The sequence below is a fragment of the Hemitrygon akajei genome, chromosome 8, assembly GCF_048418815.1.
Source record: "Hemitrygon akajei chromosome 8, sHemAka1.3, whole genome shotgun sequence".
In the NCBI taxonomy this organism is placed as follows: domain Eukaryota; kingdom Metazoa; phylum Chordata; class Chondrichthyes; order Myliobatiformes; family Dasyatidae; genus Hemitrygon; species Hemitrygon akajei.
This window is the reverse complement of record NC_133131.1, coordinates 71,908,036-71,922,354: the sequence shown is the minus strand read 5'-3', so window position 1 is coordinate 71,922,354 and position 14,319 is coordinate 71,908,036. Positions and strand designations below refer to the sequence as shown.

Sequence of the window (14,319 nt, the reverse complement as noted above, 5' to 3'; positions counted from 1 at the left end):
GTCCATTATCTAACTAGGTTTTATTCACTTACGGTCAATCAAAAGAATATGACAGTGAACTCTGGATAAATTCTTCCATCAGTAAGTATTAGGAACTAATATGTACAGTATTTTTATAGTACAACAGTACAATTGGTAGTGTTCTAATTTGTTCTGTATTTCATTTAAATACATAATTTGTTATTCAGTTTGTCTTTTTGTTACCTTTTTAACTATTTCCATGAAACTTCAGCTAATTGGGGCACCTATTTAATTGGGCCATAATGTACTAGTCCTGATGTGTCCCAATTAACTGGAATCCACTTTATTTCGACAACAATGAGCGTATAGATGTTCAGCTATAAGCCTCATAAGATATTTCCTGGAATCATAAAGCTATTTCCCTATGCAATAGTAGTTTTATTTTCTATTTTAAGTTTTATGTGCTTTTTCATGACTCAGCAGTAATGAGGAAGCCTCGAGGTTCGGGATGTGTTCACACGGGAGTTTTTGAATTGTTTTATTTATTTACAGCACTACCCAGCAACCGCGATTTTCCCTTGAGGAAAACAAAATACAGGGACGGTTGGGCGGTATCTGTGGAGGGAGTATCGGAGTATGTGTCCACAGATGCTGCAGGAACAACTGAGTGTTTCCGACTTTGTGGTTTTTTTCTGATTTCTAGCACATTGTGATAAATTCAACTGGACAGGAATATTCTCGGGTTGTAAGACTCTGCTTTGATGTTTTCATTGTATGACCTCCTGTTGCCAATGACCTCAGGTGGTCATAAATAGTCAAGTAAACGAAAATATAGTCTCGGTGGCCACTTTAGCAGGTACACCTGCTCATTAATGCAAGTATCTAATCAGCCAATCACGTGGCAACAACTCAATGCCGAAAAGCATGCAGACATGGTCAGGAGGTTCAGTTGTTGTTCAGACCAAACATCAGAATGGGGAAGAAACTGGAGAATGATTGTTGGTGCTAGACAGGGTGGTTTGAGTATCTCAGAAACTACTGATCTCCTGGGATTTCCACACACAACAGTCCCTAGAGTTTACAGAGAATGGTGTGGGGGAAAAAAATAAAATTCAGTGATTCGCAATTCTATGGGCAAAAATGCCTTGTTTATGAGAGAGGTCAGAGGAGAATGGCCAGATTGGTTCCAGCTGATAGGAAGGTGACAGTAACTCAAATAACCACGTATTACAAAACAGTGGCGTGCACAACAGCAGCAGAAGGCCGTGACCGTACAATCAATGGTCACTTTATTAGATACAGGAGGGACTGAATAAAGTGGCTGCAGAGTGTACTTTTTCGACCTTCCTTCCGTTGTTTTGATAGGCTGCAGATCACCCTCACTATGAGTTTAATCTTTAGTTTCCGGAAACCACAGGGCAGTCCTTCAGGATTGGCCACCTACGTGGAACTTTCTGCATGCCATCCCAATCTGTGTGGAGCCTCTCCCTTACCAATCCAGGCTGATCTGCAGTTTGCAGGATGGCATCGACTTCCCCCAGTGTGGAAAGGGGGATCGATGCACCCCACACCGAATGAGGCCCTTTTGGTCCTGTTGAAATGGTGGGTTGAACCAGCATCCATATCGTGCTCTATGAAGTTCCAGTTAGACCACATTTGGAATATTGTGCTCAGTTCTGTTTGCCTCGTTGTAGGAAATAATGTGGAAGATTTAGAGGGGGTGCAGAGGAGATTTACCAGGATGTTTCCTTTGTGAATATGTGAGGCTTTTCCTCCTTATAATCAGCCAGTGAGATTCACACCTGGATGTCTGGGCCTGGCATAATTTTTGCTTTATAAACACAAAAGATAGAGTGACTGTCTAAGTAAGAATTCACTCCAGTAAGATTCAAGATAATTTATCACGTGTACATGAAAGCATGCTGGTGAAATTCATCATTTGCATTAACAAAGTGTCACCACACATTCCAGCTCCAACATAGCATGCTCACCGTGCTCGGCAGAACAACGCAGAACACAGCAAGCAACAGAACAGCAACCGCAAGACTAGCCCCTTTTCTCCTGCACGCTCACCCACATACTCCTTTGGACCCCAGTGGACTTGCAGAGATTCACAGACCCGTGGTGCTGGCCAACAGGCCTCGACTTCCTATCGATCCTTGGGCCTCAATACCTGGCAATAACCACAGCAGCTGCCGCAAACTCCAGACTCGCCGATGATGGCCTGAACACCAGCTCTCAAACTCCAGAATTACTGATGATGGGATCCTGAACACATGGCCTCAAACTTCAGACTTGCCGATGATGGGACCCAGAACTCCAGACCTAACGATGATGAAATCCCAAAATCTCTAACTCCAAAGTCACCAATGTCAGGACCTGAATTCCAGGCCTCAAACTCCAGACTCACCAATGACAGGAACCTGAACTCCAGGCCTTAGACTCCAGACTTGCTGATGACAGGACCTGAACTCCAGGGCTCTAACTCCAGACCTACCGATGACAGGACCCCGAACATCAGGCCTCAAACACCAAACTGTCCAATGACAGGACCCCGAACACCAGACCTCAGAGTCCAGACTCGCCAATGACAGGACCCCGAACACTCGGCCTTAAACTCTAGTGTCGACTGCATGAGGCAATCATTGGCAGGACTAAAATATGAAAGATTTTTTTGGAAAATATAGTTTGGAAATGGTGAATTGAAGAAAAATAATCTGGGACACAAATCTACAAGTTATTAAATGAAGCAAGTTAATAAAGTTTATTTCTAGACTGATCCACATGAAGAGCAGAAATAATATATTACAAGTTACAAATTTTCAAATAGACCACACTTGGAACTTTGGGAACAGTTCTGGACTCCATTTTATAAATAAGAAATGTCCCAGAGAGGGTGAGAAGTGGACTTCAATTTAAGTTTATAGATTTAATTTAGAGATACAGCACAGTAACAGGTCCTTCCTGGCCCAACGAGCCCCCACTGCCATGTGACCAACTAACCCACTAACCTGCACATCTTTGGAATGGGGAGGAAACCCACATGGTCACAGGGAGAACATACAAACTCTTTACAGACAGTAAAGACAGAGGCAGGAATTGAACCCGGGTCACTGGCCCTGTAATAGCGCTACTCTACCTATCATGCTGCCCCTAATGAGGATGAATGATTGGTTATAACCTTCCTGAGAGACTGATTAAAGGCTGATTTTGTCTCATAAATGGAAGTCTGGGATCTGAACTAAAGGAGGGCTTTGAGTTTGTGGAAAGATTTAATCAAGTAGGCTTAGGGAAGAAGATTCCAAATGTGAGGCGATTTAGTTTCAGGGAACATTAAAAGGGAACACACAATGAAGAACATGGAACTTACCAGCAGCGGCGAAGAGGTGGGTTTAAGGGGAAGTTGAGAAACATAAAGGAGAGAGGAACTGGATTATGTGCTTATTATCAGAAGTAGAAATAGTGAGCAGGTTCAATTCCTGGGTGTCAACATCTCTGAGGATCTGTCCTCAATTACAAAAAAGGAGCTATATTTCACTAGGAGATTTGGTTTGTTACCAAAGACACTCACAAATTTACACAGAGGTACCACGGAGAGCAGTTTAACTGGTTGCATCCCTGTCTGGTTTGGAGGGGCCACTGCACAGGATCGAGGGAAAAGCTGCAGAAAGTTGTAAACTCAGCCAGTTCTATCATGGGCACCACCCTCCCCAGCATCAAGAACATCTTCAAAAGGTGATGCTTCAAAAAGGCGGCATCCATTATTAAGGACTCCTATCACCCAGGACATACCCACTTCTCATGGCTACCATCAAGGAGACCTGAGGACACACACCCAAAGATTCAGGAACAGCTACTTCACCTCCGCCATCAGATTTCTGAGTGGACAATGGACCCATGAACACTACCTCAGTAATTCTTCCCTCTCTTTTTGCACTACTTATTTAACGTAATGTAACTTTTAAAAATATGTACTTATTGTAATTTCTAGTCTTTATTATTATGCATTGCAATGCACTGCTGCCACATAACAACAAATTTCACAACATATGCCAGTGATGCAAAGCCTGATTCTGATTCAAGGACCATTAGTAGGGAGCAGACCACGCAGAATGTGGAACTTGTCAGCTGTGGTGAACAGATGGGTTTAAGAGGATGTTTGAGAAATAGAAGGGGGAGAGGAATAGGAGGACATTTTAGGGAGACAAAGGAAATAAGGACAATTGTGGATGGAACATTCTAGTAGGTCCTTTTCCTGTGCCGTGCATTCCACATAATCATAAACACATTAGATTCCGCAGATGTTGGAAATCCAGAGCAACACACACAGAATGCTGGAGGAAGTCCGTAGGTCCTGATGAAAGCTCTCTGCCTGAAACTTCAACTGTTTATTCCTCTCCCAACTTCCAACTTCCCCTAGTGTTTTGTGGCTGTCACTCCATGCAGCATTAGCTCTTCTGTGAGAAGTTCAGAGGGGGCTGCCCATTGCTTATCCAAGTTGTGCTGTAGAACTGCAAAGCTTCTGGAAGCATCTCAGATTTTTAAAAAAAATGACGTGGCAAGGCAGTCTGTTTGACCAGAGAATGGATCCATGAGGAGGTGCTGCGAGAGAGTGTGAGATGTTGGAGATGCACCAGACTGGTGGGACCATTGCATGCCTTGTGTGGGTGGACCGCATGAACCATCCCGTCAGTGCGAGCACAGTAAACAGACAAAGTCCAAATCGTCAGAAGAGCAGAACCCACAATCGTAGATATATTTACAAGCCCGCAGAGGGTGAGGGTGGGGGCTTCCTCGCAGTGGGGTGGGGGGCGCTGGCGGGCATCAGGCTCAATCGCCGTATGACTTGTAGTTGTTGCAGATGTGGCAGTAGAGCGTCATGGCAAAGGACATGCCAAGCACCTGGAACACAGAACATAGCCGGTGAACAGCCCACCGCGTTGTGCCAAACCAATTAAACTCATCCTTTTTGTCTACACCATATCCCTGTTCTTCCATTTCCCTCTTTGCCTATCTAAATGTCTCTTAAAATTACCTAATGTTTCTGTCTCTACCACCACCCCTGGCAGCGCATTCCAGGTGTAAGTACGTATACAACTGCATGACTTTTGCCTGTCGATACCAACCTTTTACCCGATCGGTCTTTAGTTTGCTGCCCACTGACCTGCACCTCTGGTGTATTTAATTGCATTTGATCCCAGCTCCCCAGCATGATCCATCACTCAGGCTGGGGAATGCGGGTCCCTGTTCAGATATCTGTCCTCCACTTTGGAGGGATGGTGAGAGGCCGATCAGGACTAGTGGCGGCAACAGTATCGAGGGAGATTAGATGATCAACACCTTTTTATTTTGTGGAAACTAAGTCTTTTGCTCTCCTTTCTAAACAGCTTCTCTCTAACTTTGATAGAAGGACTAAAGACACAGACTATTTTCTAAATGAGGAGATCAGAAATCGGAGCTGCAAAGGGACTTAGGAGTATGTGCAGAACTCTTTAAAGTTCTAGTTGTAGTCTCACCTAGTCTCAGGGGAAAAAGCATGCTTGCATTTGGCCTAACGTTACTCATAACCTCATATTTGGCCTCATAATTCACTAAATGTAAGGATTCCTTAAAGGTTAATCTGCAGATTGAGTTGGTGGTAAGGAAGGCAAATGCAACGTCAGTATTCATTTCAAGAGGACTGGAATATAAACACGAGAGTGTAACGCTGATGCTATATAAGGCATTAGTCAGATCGCACTTGGAGTATCGAGAGTAGCTTGAGGCCCTTATCTAAGAAAAGGTGTGCTGACATTGGAAAGTGTCCAGAAGAAGTTCATAAGAATAATTTTGGAAATGAAAGGGTTAACATACGAGGAGAGGTTGACAGCATTTGCTGGAACTGAGAGGAATGAGAGGGAATCTCACTGAAACCTATTGAATGTGAACTCAGCCTTTTCTCCTTGCAGCAAAGGAGGATGAGAGGTGACCTGATAGAGGTGTATAAGATGATGAGAGGCATTGATCATGTGGATAGTCAGAGGCTTTTTTCCAGGGCTGGAATGGCTAGCACGTGAGGGCAGAGTTTTAAGGTGCTTGGAAGTCAGTACAGAGGAGACGTTAGGGGTAAGTTTTTTTATGCAGAGTGGTGAGTGTGTGGAATGGGCTGCGGGTGACGGTAGTGAAGGCGAATGCAATAGGGTCTTTTAAGACTCCTGGATAGCTACAAGGAGCTTAGAAAAATAGAGGGCCATGGGTAACCTAGGTAATTTCTAAGGTAAGGACATGTTCCACCCAGCAAACATGACAGGACATATGTGACAAACAGGGTTTTAGATTCTTAGACCACTGGGATCTGTTTTGGGGTAAGGATGAATTGTACAATACCAGTGAAAATCCACATTTCAGTGAGATTCATCAAAGGCATTTAATATTGCTTACTGAAGGAACATGTGTCAATTTACAAAGGAGACAGGTTGTACCTTAACAGGCGGGGGAATCAGCATTCTGGCAGGCAGGTTTGCCACTGCTACACGGGTGTGTTTAAACTAAGTAGTGGGGGGGGGGGAGGGGATGAACTGGAAATATAAGGATGGAGTTAAAGGGAAATAGAGAATAAGAAAAGTTAAGAAAGACAACAGAATTAACGGGGCAGAAAGCTCAGGAAGGGATTGGAGAGTATGGCCAAGTGCAGTAGGGATCGGTGAGAGAGGTGAGGGAAGTAATGGATTAAAAGTATTATGTATGAATGCACGAAGTATAAGGAATAAAGTGGATGAGCTTGAGGCTCAGTTGGAAATTGGCAAGTGTGATGTTGTAGGAATAACAGAGACATGGCTGCAAGAGGAGCAGGGCTGGGAAATGAATATTCAAGGGTATATGACCTATCGAAAGGACAGACAGGTGGGCAGAGGGGGTGAGGTGGCTCTGTTGGTGAGGAATGAAATTCAGTCCCTTACGAGGGGTGACATAAAATCAGGAGATGTAGAGTCAGAATGGATAGAACTGAAAAATCGTAAGGGCAAAAAGACCCTAATGGGAGTTATCTACAGAGTCCCAGATAGCCTGGACATAGGGTGCAAGTTGAATCAAGAGCTAAAATTAGCATGTCGCAAAGGTAATGCTACGGTTGTAATGGGGGATTTCAACATGCAGGTAGACTGGGAAAATCAGGTTGGTACTGGATCCCAAGAAAGGGAGTTTGTGGAGTGCCTCCGAGATGGTTCCTTAGAGCAGCTTGTACTGAAGCCTACCAGGGAGAAGGCAATTCTGGATCTAGTGTTGTGTAATGAACCAGATTTGATAAGGGAACTCGAGGTAAAGGAGCCATTAGGAGGTAGTGACCATAATATGATAAGTTTTAATCTACAATTTGAGAGTGAGAAGGGAAAATCGGAAGGGTCAATATTACAGTTGAACAAAGGGGACTATGGAGCCATGAGGGAGGAACTGGCCAAAGTTGACTGGAAAGGTATCCTAGCAGGGATGATAGTGGAACAATAATGGCAGATATTTCTGGGAATAATACAGAAGGTGCAGGATCAGTTCATTCCAAAGAGGGGGAAAGATCCTAAGGGGAGTAAGGGGCGGCCGTGGCTGACAAGGGAAGTCAAGGACAGTATGAAAATAAAAGAGAAGAGGTATAACATAGCAAAGATGAGCAGGAAGCCAGAGGATTGGGAAACTTTTAAAGAGCAACAGAAGATAACGAAAAAGGCAATACGGGTAGAAAAGATGAAGTATGAAGGTAAGCTGGCCAAGAATATAAAGGAGGATAGTAAAAGCTTCTTTAGGTATGTGAAGAGGAAAAAATTTGTTAAGACCAAAGTTGGGCCCTTGAAGACAGAAACGGGTGAATTTATTATGGGAAACAAGGAAATGGCAGATGAGTTGAACAGGTACTTTGGATCTGTCTTCACTAGGGAGGACACAGACAATCTCCCAGATGTAATAGTTCATCTGTAAGGAACTAGGGTAACAGAGGAACTGAAGGAAATTCACATTAGGCAGAAAATGGTGTTGGGACTGAAGGCTGATAAATCCCCAGGGCCTGATGGTCTGCATCCCAGGGTACTTAAAGAGGTGGCTCGAGAAATCGTGGACGCATTGGTAATTATTTTCCAATGTTCTATAGATTCAGGATCAGTTCCTAAAGATTGGAGGGTAGCTAATGTTATCCCACTTTTTAACAGACAGACAGACAGACATACTTTATTGATCCTGGGGAAATTGGGTTTCGTTACAGCCGCACCAACCAAGAATAGTGAAGAAATATAGCAATATAAAACCATAAATAATTAAATAATAATAAGTTAATCATGCCAAGTGGAAATAAGTCCAGGACCAGCCTATTGGCTCAGGGTGTCTGACACTCTGAGGGAGGAGTTGTAAAGTTTGATGGCCACAGGCAGGAATGACTTCCTATGACGCTCAGTGTTACATATCGGTGGAATGAGTCTCTGGCTGAATGTACTCTTGTGCCTAACCAGTACAATATGGAGTGGATGGGAGTCATTGTCCAAGATGGCATGCATCTTGGACAGCATCCTCTTTTCAGACACCACCGTCACAGAGTCCAGTTCCACCCCCACAAAATCACTGGCCTTACGAAAGGAGGGAGAGAGAAAACAGGGAATTATAGACTGGTTAGCCTGACATCAGTGGTGGGGAAGATGCTGGAGTCAATTATAAAAGATGAAATAGCGGCACATTTGGATAGCAGTAACAGGATCGGTCCGAGTCAGCATGGACTTACGAAGGGGAAATCATTCTTGACTAATCTTCTGGAATTTTTTGATGATGTAACTATGAAAATGGACAAGGGAGAGCCACTGGATGTAGTGTGCCTGGACTTTCAGAAAGCCTTTGATAAAGTCCCACATAGGAGATTAGTGGGCAAAATTAGAGCACATGTTATTGGCGGTAGGGTACTGACATGGATAGAAAATTGGTTGGCAGACAGGAAACAAAGAGTAAGGATTAACGGGTCCTTTTCGGAATGGCAGGCAGTGAGTAGTGGGGTACCGTAAGGCTCAGTGCTGGGACCGCAGCTGTTTACAATATACATTAATGATTTAGATGAAGGGATTAAAAGTAACATTAGCAAATTTGCAGATGACACAAAGCTGGGTGGCAGTGTGAAATATGAGGAGGATGTTAGGAGAATGCAAGGTGACTTGGACAGGTTGGGTGAGTGGGCAGATGCATGGCAGATGCAGTTTAATGTGGATAAATGTGAGGTTATCCACTTTGGTGGCTAGAACAGGAAGGCAGATTACTATCTAAATGGTGTCAAATTAGAAAAAGGGAAAGTACAACGAGATCTAGGTGTTCTTGTACATCAGTCACTGAAAGTAAGCATGCAGGTACAGCAGGCAGTGAAGAAAGTTAATGGCATGTTGGCCTTCATAACAAGGGGAGTTGAGTATAGGAGCAAAGAGGTCCTTCTGCAGTTGTACAGGGCCCTGGTGAGACCACACCTGGAGTATTGTGTGTAGCTTTGGTCTCCAAATTTGAGGAAGGACATTCTTGCTATTGAGGGAGTGCACCGTAGGTTCACAAGGTTAATTCCCGGAATGGCGGGACTGTCATATGTTGAAAGATTGGAGTGACTGGGCTTGTATACACTGGAATTTAGAAGGATGAGAGGGGATCTGATTGAAACATATAAGATTATTAAGGGATTGGCCACGCTAGACACAGAAAACATGTTCCCGATGTTGGGGGAGTCCAGAACCAGAGGCCACAGTTTAAGAATAAGGGGTAGGCCATTTAGAACGGAGTTCGAGTTGAGGAAAAACTTTTTCACCCAGAGAGTTGTGGATCTATGGAATGCTCTGCCTCAGAAGACAGTGGAGGCCAATTCTCTGTATGCTTTCAAGAAAGAGTTAGATAGAGCTCTTAAAGATAGTGGAGTCAGGGGATATGGGGAGAAGGCAGGAAGAGGGTACTGATTGTGGATGATCAACCATGATCACAGTGAATGGCGGTGCTGGCTTGAAGGGCCAAATGGCCTACTCTTGCACCTATTGTCTATTGTCTAAAAACAGCAGTTACTTACCCCAAACGGTAAGGCTTATCAACACCTCCACCCACTAACACAGCCGTTTACACCCCCAACCACCATGACTTTATCATTTCCTGTCAGTCAACCGATGTACAGACACTCCTGCGCCTAGTGTTACTTTATGCACAATCAATCTATGTATATAAGCTATCTTATGTATTTCTATTTATCGTTTGTTTATTATTGTGTTTTTTATCTTATTGTGTTTTTTTGTGTTGCATGGGATCTGGAGTAACTATTATTTTGTTCTTTACATTTGTGTACTGGAAATGGCATTAAACAATCTTCAATCTTGAATTTAACCCTTCATTCCTGCAAGCTGTGACAGCTTTACCTGGATTATTGACGCACAGATGACAGCAATTCCAACAACTAGGAAGTTTGACTCAAACCATTCCCGGACCAGGTCGTAACAACCCTGTGAATCAGAAGCACAAAGATTTCAGAAGTTGCCTTTCCTCAGCCAACAGCGTCTGCAAAACCCCTGAGATCATCTAGAGAGAGCAAACAACCTGACAGGAAAGTCAAACTGTGCAGTTTTTTTGCAGGTATAAGAACTCAGAATCAGGTTTAATATCACTGGCATATGTCATGAAATTTGTTGTTTCGTGGCAGCAGTACATTGCAAAACATAATAATAAAAACTGTAAATTATGATAAATATATGCATATAATAAGTAGTGCAAAACAGAGCACTGGTGGAGGGGAAGATCCTCCTATAAACATGCATGTTAGAGTCCTTATCGAGGGACTCGCAGTGGAGCGGATGAGCGGTTTCCTGAGTGTCAATATCCTGAGCTCTACACATTGAAGCAACACCAAAGAAGGCACAGAAGTACCTATATTTCATTCGTAGTGTGAAGGCAATTGGTATGTCCCCAAAGGTGACAGCAAATTTCTACAGATGTGTCATGGAAAGCATTCTAATTGATTGTATCCACCATCTGGTATGGAAGCTGCAATGCACAAGAGCACAAGAGGCCATAGACTCAGCCAGCCCCATCACGGGCACAATTCTACCCACCATCATGGACATCTCCAAATGGCAGTGCCTGAAGAAGATGGCTTCTATCATGAAGAAGTGTCACCACCCAAGACATCACTTTTTGAAAGAGTGCTATCTGTCTCTCCTTTGTTAGTGAGAGAGAGAGAGAGAGCAAGAGAGAGAGAGAGAGAGCCTGTGTAGACTGTGGTCTCTCTTTGGGGGCTTTGCTGTGGGAGGTGGGAATGATTATGCTTTATGCAAGAATAATTTGGGGGAGGAAGCTTCAGGGTTCTTACATCTCTTTTTCTGTCAGTTACTCTTTGGGGGGGTTTTCTTCTGTTTCGAGGATGTCTGCGGAGAGTAAGGATTTCAGGTTGTATATTGGATGCATTCTCTGAAATGAAATGGACCTATTGAAAACTATTAATTAGGCCATTCAGACCAACGAGTCTGGTGCACATGCCATCTTCTCATTAATACCAACAGGGATGAGGTACACACTAAACATACACACTCAATGTGTTAGGAACAGCTTCTTCCCCTTCACCATCAGTCTTCTGAACAGTCAATGAACCCACGCACACTACATCCTTACTCCTCTTTAGCTCAATTTATTGTAACTTATAGCAATTTTTATGTACTGCAATGTGACAATAAACTGATTTAGCTCTTTACTCTCCCAGCCTAGTAATTAAATGCCTTAACTCTTCCTTAAGTTTTGAAAGATCAGACAATAGTTTGAAAGCACCACTCATCTGATACTCAGTGGCTTGTCACAGAGGCATAAAGCTGGTCCAAACCCAGAAGAGATAATTCGTTCTTCTCACCTTGGAAAAATAGTTCTCGGAGATGCAGGATCTGTTTGGACAACAGGATTTGGGGATGTTATTGCCCCAGTCTGAAGAGTTCACAACGCCACAGCACTTCAACTAAGAGGAGACAGGATACAACAAAATCAGGATGACAATAGTATGTGGTTAACTGGATTAGCAAATTTGCAAAGTTGGGGTGTAGTGGACAGCGAGGAAGACGACCAGAGCTTGCAGCAGGAGCTGGACCAGCTGGAAAAATGGGCTGAAAAATTGCAGATGGAACTTAATGCAGACCAGTGTGAGGTACTGCAGTCCGGTAGGACCAACCAGCGTAGGTCTCACACAGTGAACGGCAGGGCACCGAGGAGTGTGGTAGAACAGAGGGTTCCAGGAATACAGATCGATAATTCATTAAAAGTGGCAACAGAAGTAGAAAGGTTTATAAAGAAAGCTTTTGGCACCTTTGCCTACATAAATCAATGCACTGAGTACAGGAAATGGGATGTTCTGTTGAAGTTGTATAAGACATTGGTAAGGCCTAAGTGTGTCCAGTTTTGGTCACCTACCTACAGAAAAGATATAAATAAGGTTGAAAGAATACAGAGAAAATTTACAAAGATGTTTCTGGGACTTGAGGAGCTGAATTATAGGGAAAAGTTGAATAATTTAGAGTGTTATTTCTTGGAATGTGGAAGATTGAGGAGAGATTTGACAGAGGCATACAAAATTGTGAGGGGTATAGATAGGGTAAATGCAAGCAAGCTTTTTCCACTGATTTAGGTGGGACTACAACCACAGGTCATGGGTTAAGGGTGAAAGGTGAAATATTTAAGGGGAACATGATGGGAAACTTCACACAGAGGGCGGTCCAAGTGAGGAATCAGCTGCCAGCACAAATGGTGAATGCGAGGTTGATTTCTGTAATCAAGAGAATTTTGGATAGGTACAAGGATGGGAGGGATATGGAGGGCTAAGGTGTGTCAATGGGAATAGGGAAATTAATAGTTCAGCATGGACTAGATGGACCAAAGGGCCTGTGCTGTAGTGTTCTATGACTCTAAAGTTACCCTCACACAAAGAGCTGTACACTTCACAACTTCCTCCGATGTGTGCTCTTGACTAACTTAAGTTCATTCCTGTATTTATTCTAGCTTTCAACCTAGTTCAGTATTTATGCCCACAATTGCCACTGTCAGAGATTCTCTCTTCTTGCCGTTGCCACCACGAAGAAAGTACAGGAGCCTCAGGGCTCACACTATATTGGATTTAGGAACAGTTATCACCCCTCAACCATCAGGCTCTCGAACCAGAGGGGATAACTTCACTCACCCCAACACTAAACTGTTCCCACAACCTATGGACTCACTTTCAAGGATTCTTCATCCCATGTTCTTGATGTTTGTTGTTTATTTATTTACTGTTGTTTTTTTCTGTTTGTGTTTGCATAGGTTGTTGTCTTTTGCATCTTGCTGTGTGCATTTTTTCATTAATCCTATTGCGTGTCTTGGTATGCAGTGTGAAGAAATTAATCTCAGGGTTGTATGTGCTGACATAAGTACTTTGATAATGAATTGACTTTGAACTTTGGTGGTAGGGACAGATACATTAGAAACATTTTAAGAGATTCGTAGATTGGCACATGGATGCTTATGCCATCATGTTGGAGGCTATCTAGACAGAATATGAGGTGTTGCTCCTACAGCCTGAGAGTGGCCTCATCATGGCAGTAAAGTAAGCAAAGGACTGACGTGTTGGAGTGGGGATGGGAATAGGAATTAAAACGACGTTGATAATTTTCTTGCATTGTCACTGACTTGCCAGTTAGATATTGGAGGGAGTTTTCCTGTTGCACCCACATTCACTCTAAGTTTTGAGGAAAATCCCTGGGGAATTTGCAGGTTAACGATAGATAATCCAATTGTAAGCGGACTGTACAAATGTTGAAATTGACTACACTTATTAAAGGTAAAGCTCTTTATTTGTCATGTGCACCATCAAAACATACAGTGAAGGGTGTCATTTGTGTCAAATGAAATCAGCAGGGATTGTGCTGAGGTACTCCCGTGTTACCGGTGCCAACATAATGTGCCCACAACTCATTAAACCTAATACTCACTAAACATCTTTGGAATGCTGAAGACCGGAATCTAATGCATTCCCTAACCAAAGCAACACCTGAGACCCTAAACACACATAGCCCTTAACATCCCCTAAAGGTATACCCATACCCTAAACAACACCCCATTAACCCTCAGCACCCATACTAAACAGCTTGTAGACCCTGTCTACACATCTCCCATCTCCATTGACACAGACTACACATCTCCCTTCTCCAGGGACATTGTCTACACATCTCCCTTCTCCACGGACATTGTCTACACATCTCCCATCTCCACTGACCCTGTCTACACATCTTCCCATCTCCACGGATCCTGTCTACACATCCCCCTTCTCAACGGACCCTGCCTTCACATCTCCCTTCTCCACGGACCCTGTCTACCCATCTCCACTCTCCA

General features: G+C 43.5%; 1 protein-coding gene across 2 annotated transcripts in view; it reads right to left on the bottom strand.

Annotated features, from left to right (window-relative positions):
* Window positions 1-2,692: 2,692 nt before the first annotated feature.
* Window positions 2,693-14,319, bottom strand: part of LOC140731979 (leukocyte surface antigen CD53-like) — a 44,146-nt gene continuing 32,519 nt past the window's right edge. For both annotated transcript variants that reach the window (XM_073054027.1, XM_073054028.1), the window contains exons 6-8: window positions 11,819-11,920; window positions 10,341-10,424; window positions 2,693-4,863 (exon numbers count right to left, since the gene is read on the bottom strand). In XM_073054027.1, coding sequence (XP_072910128.1) covers window positions 4,792-4,863; window positions 10,341-10,424; window positions 11,819-11,920 — 258 coding nt within the window. In that variant the 3' untranslated portion in view covers window positions 2,693-4,791. The remainder of the gene's footprint in view (window positions 4,864-10,340; window positions 10,425-11,818; window positions 11,921-14,319) is intronic.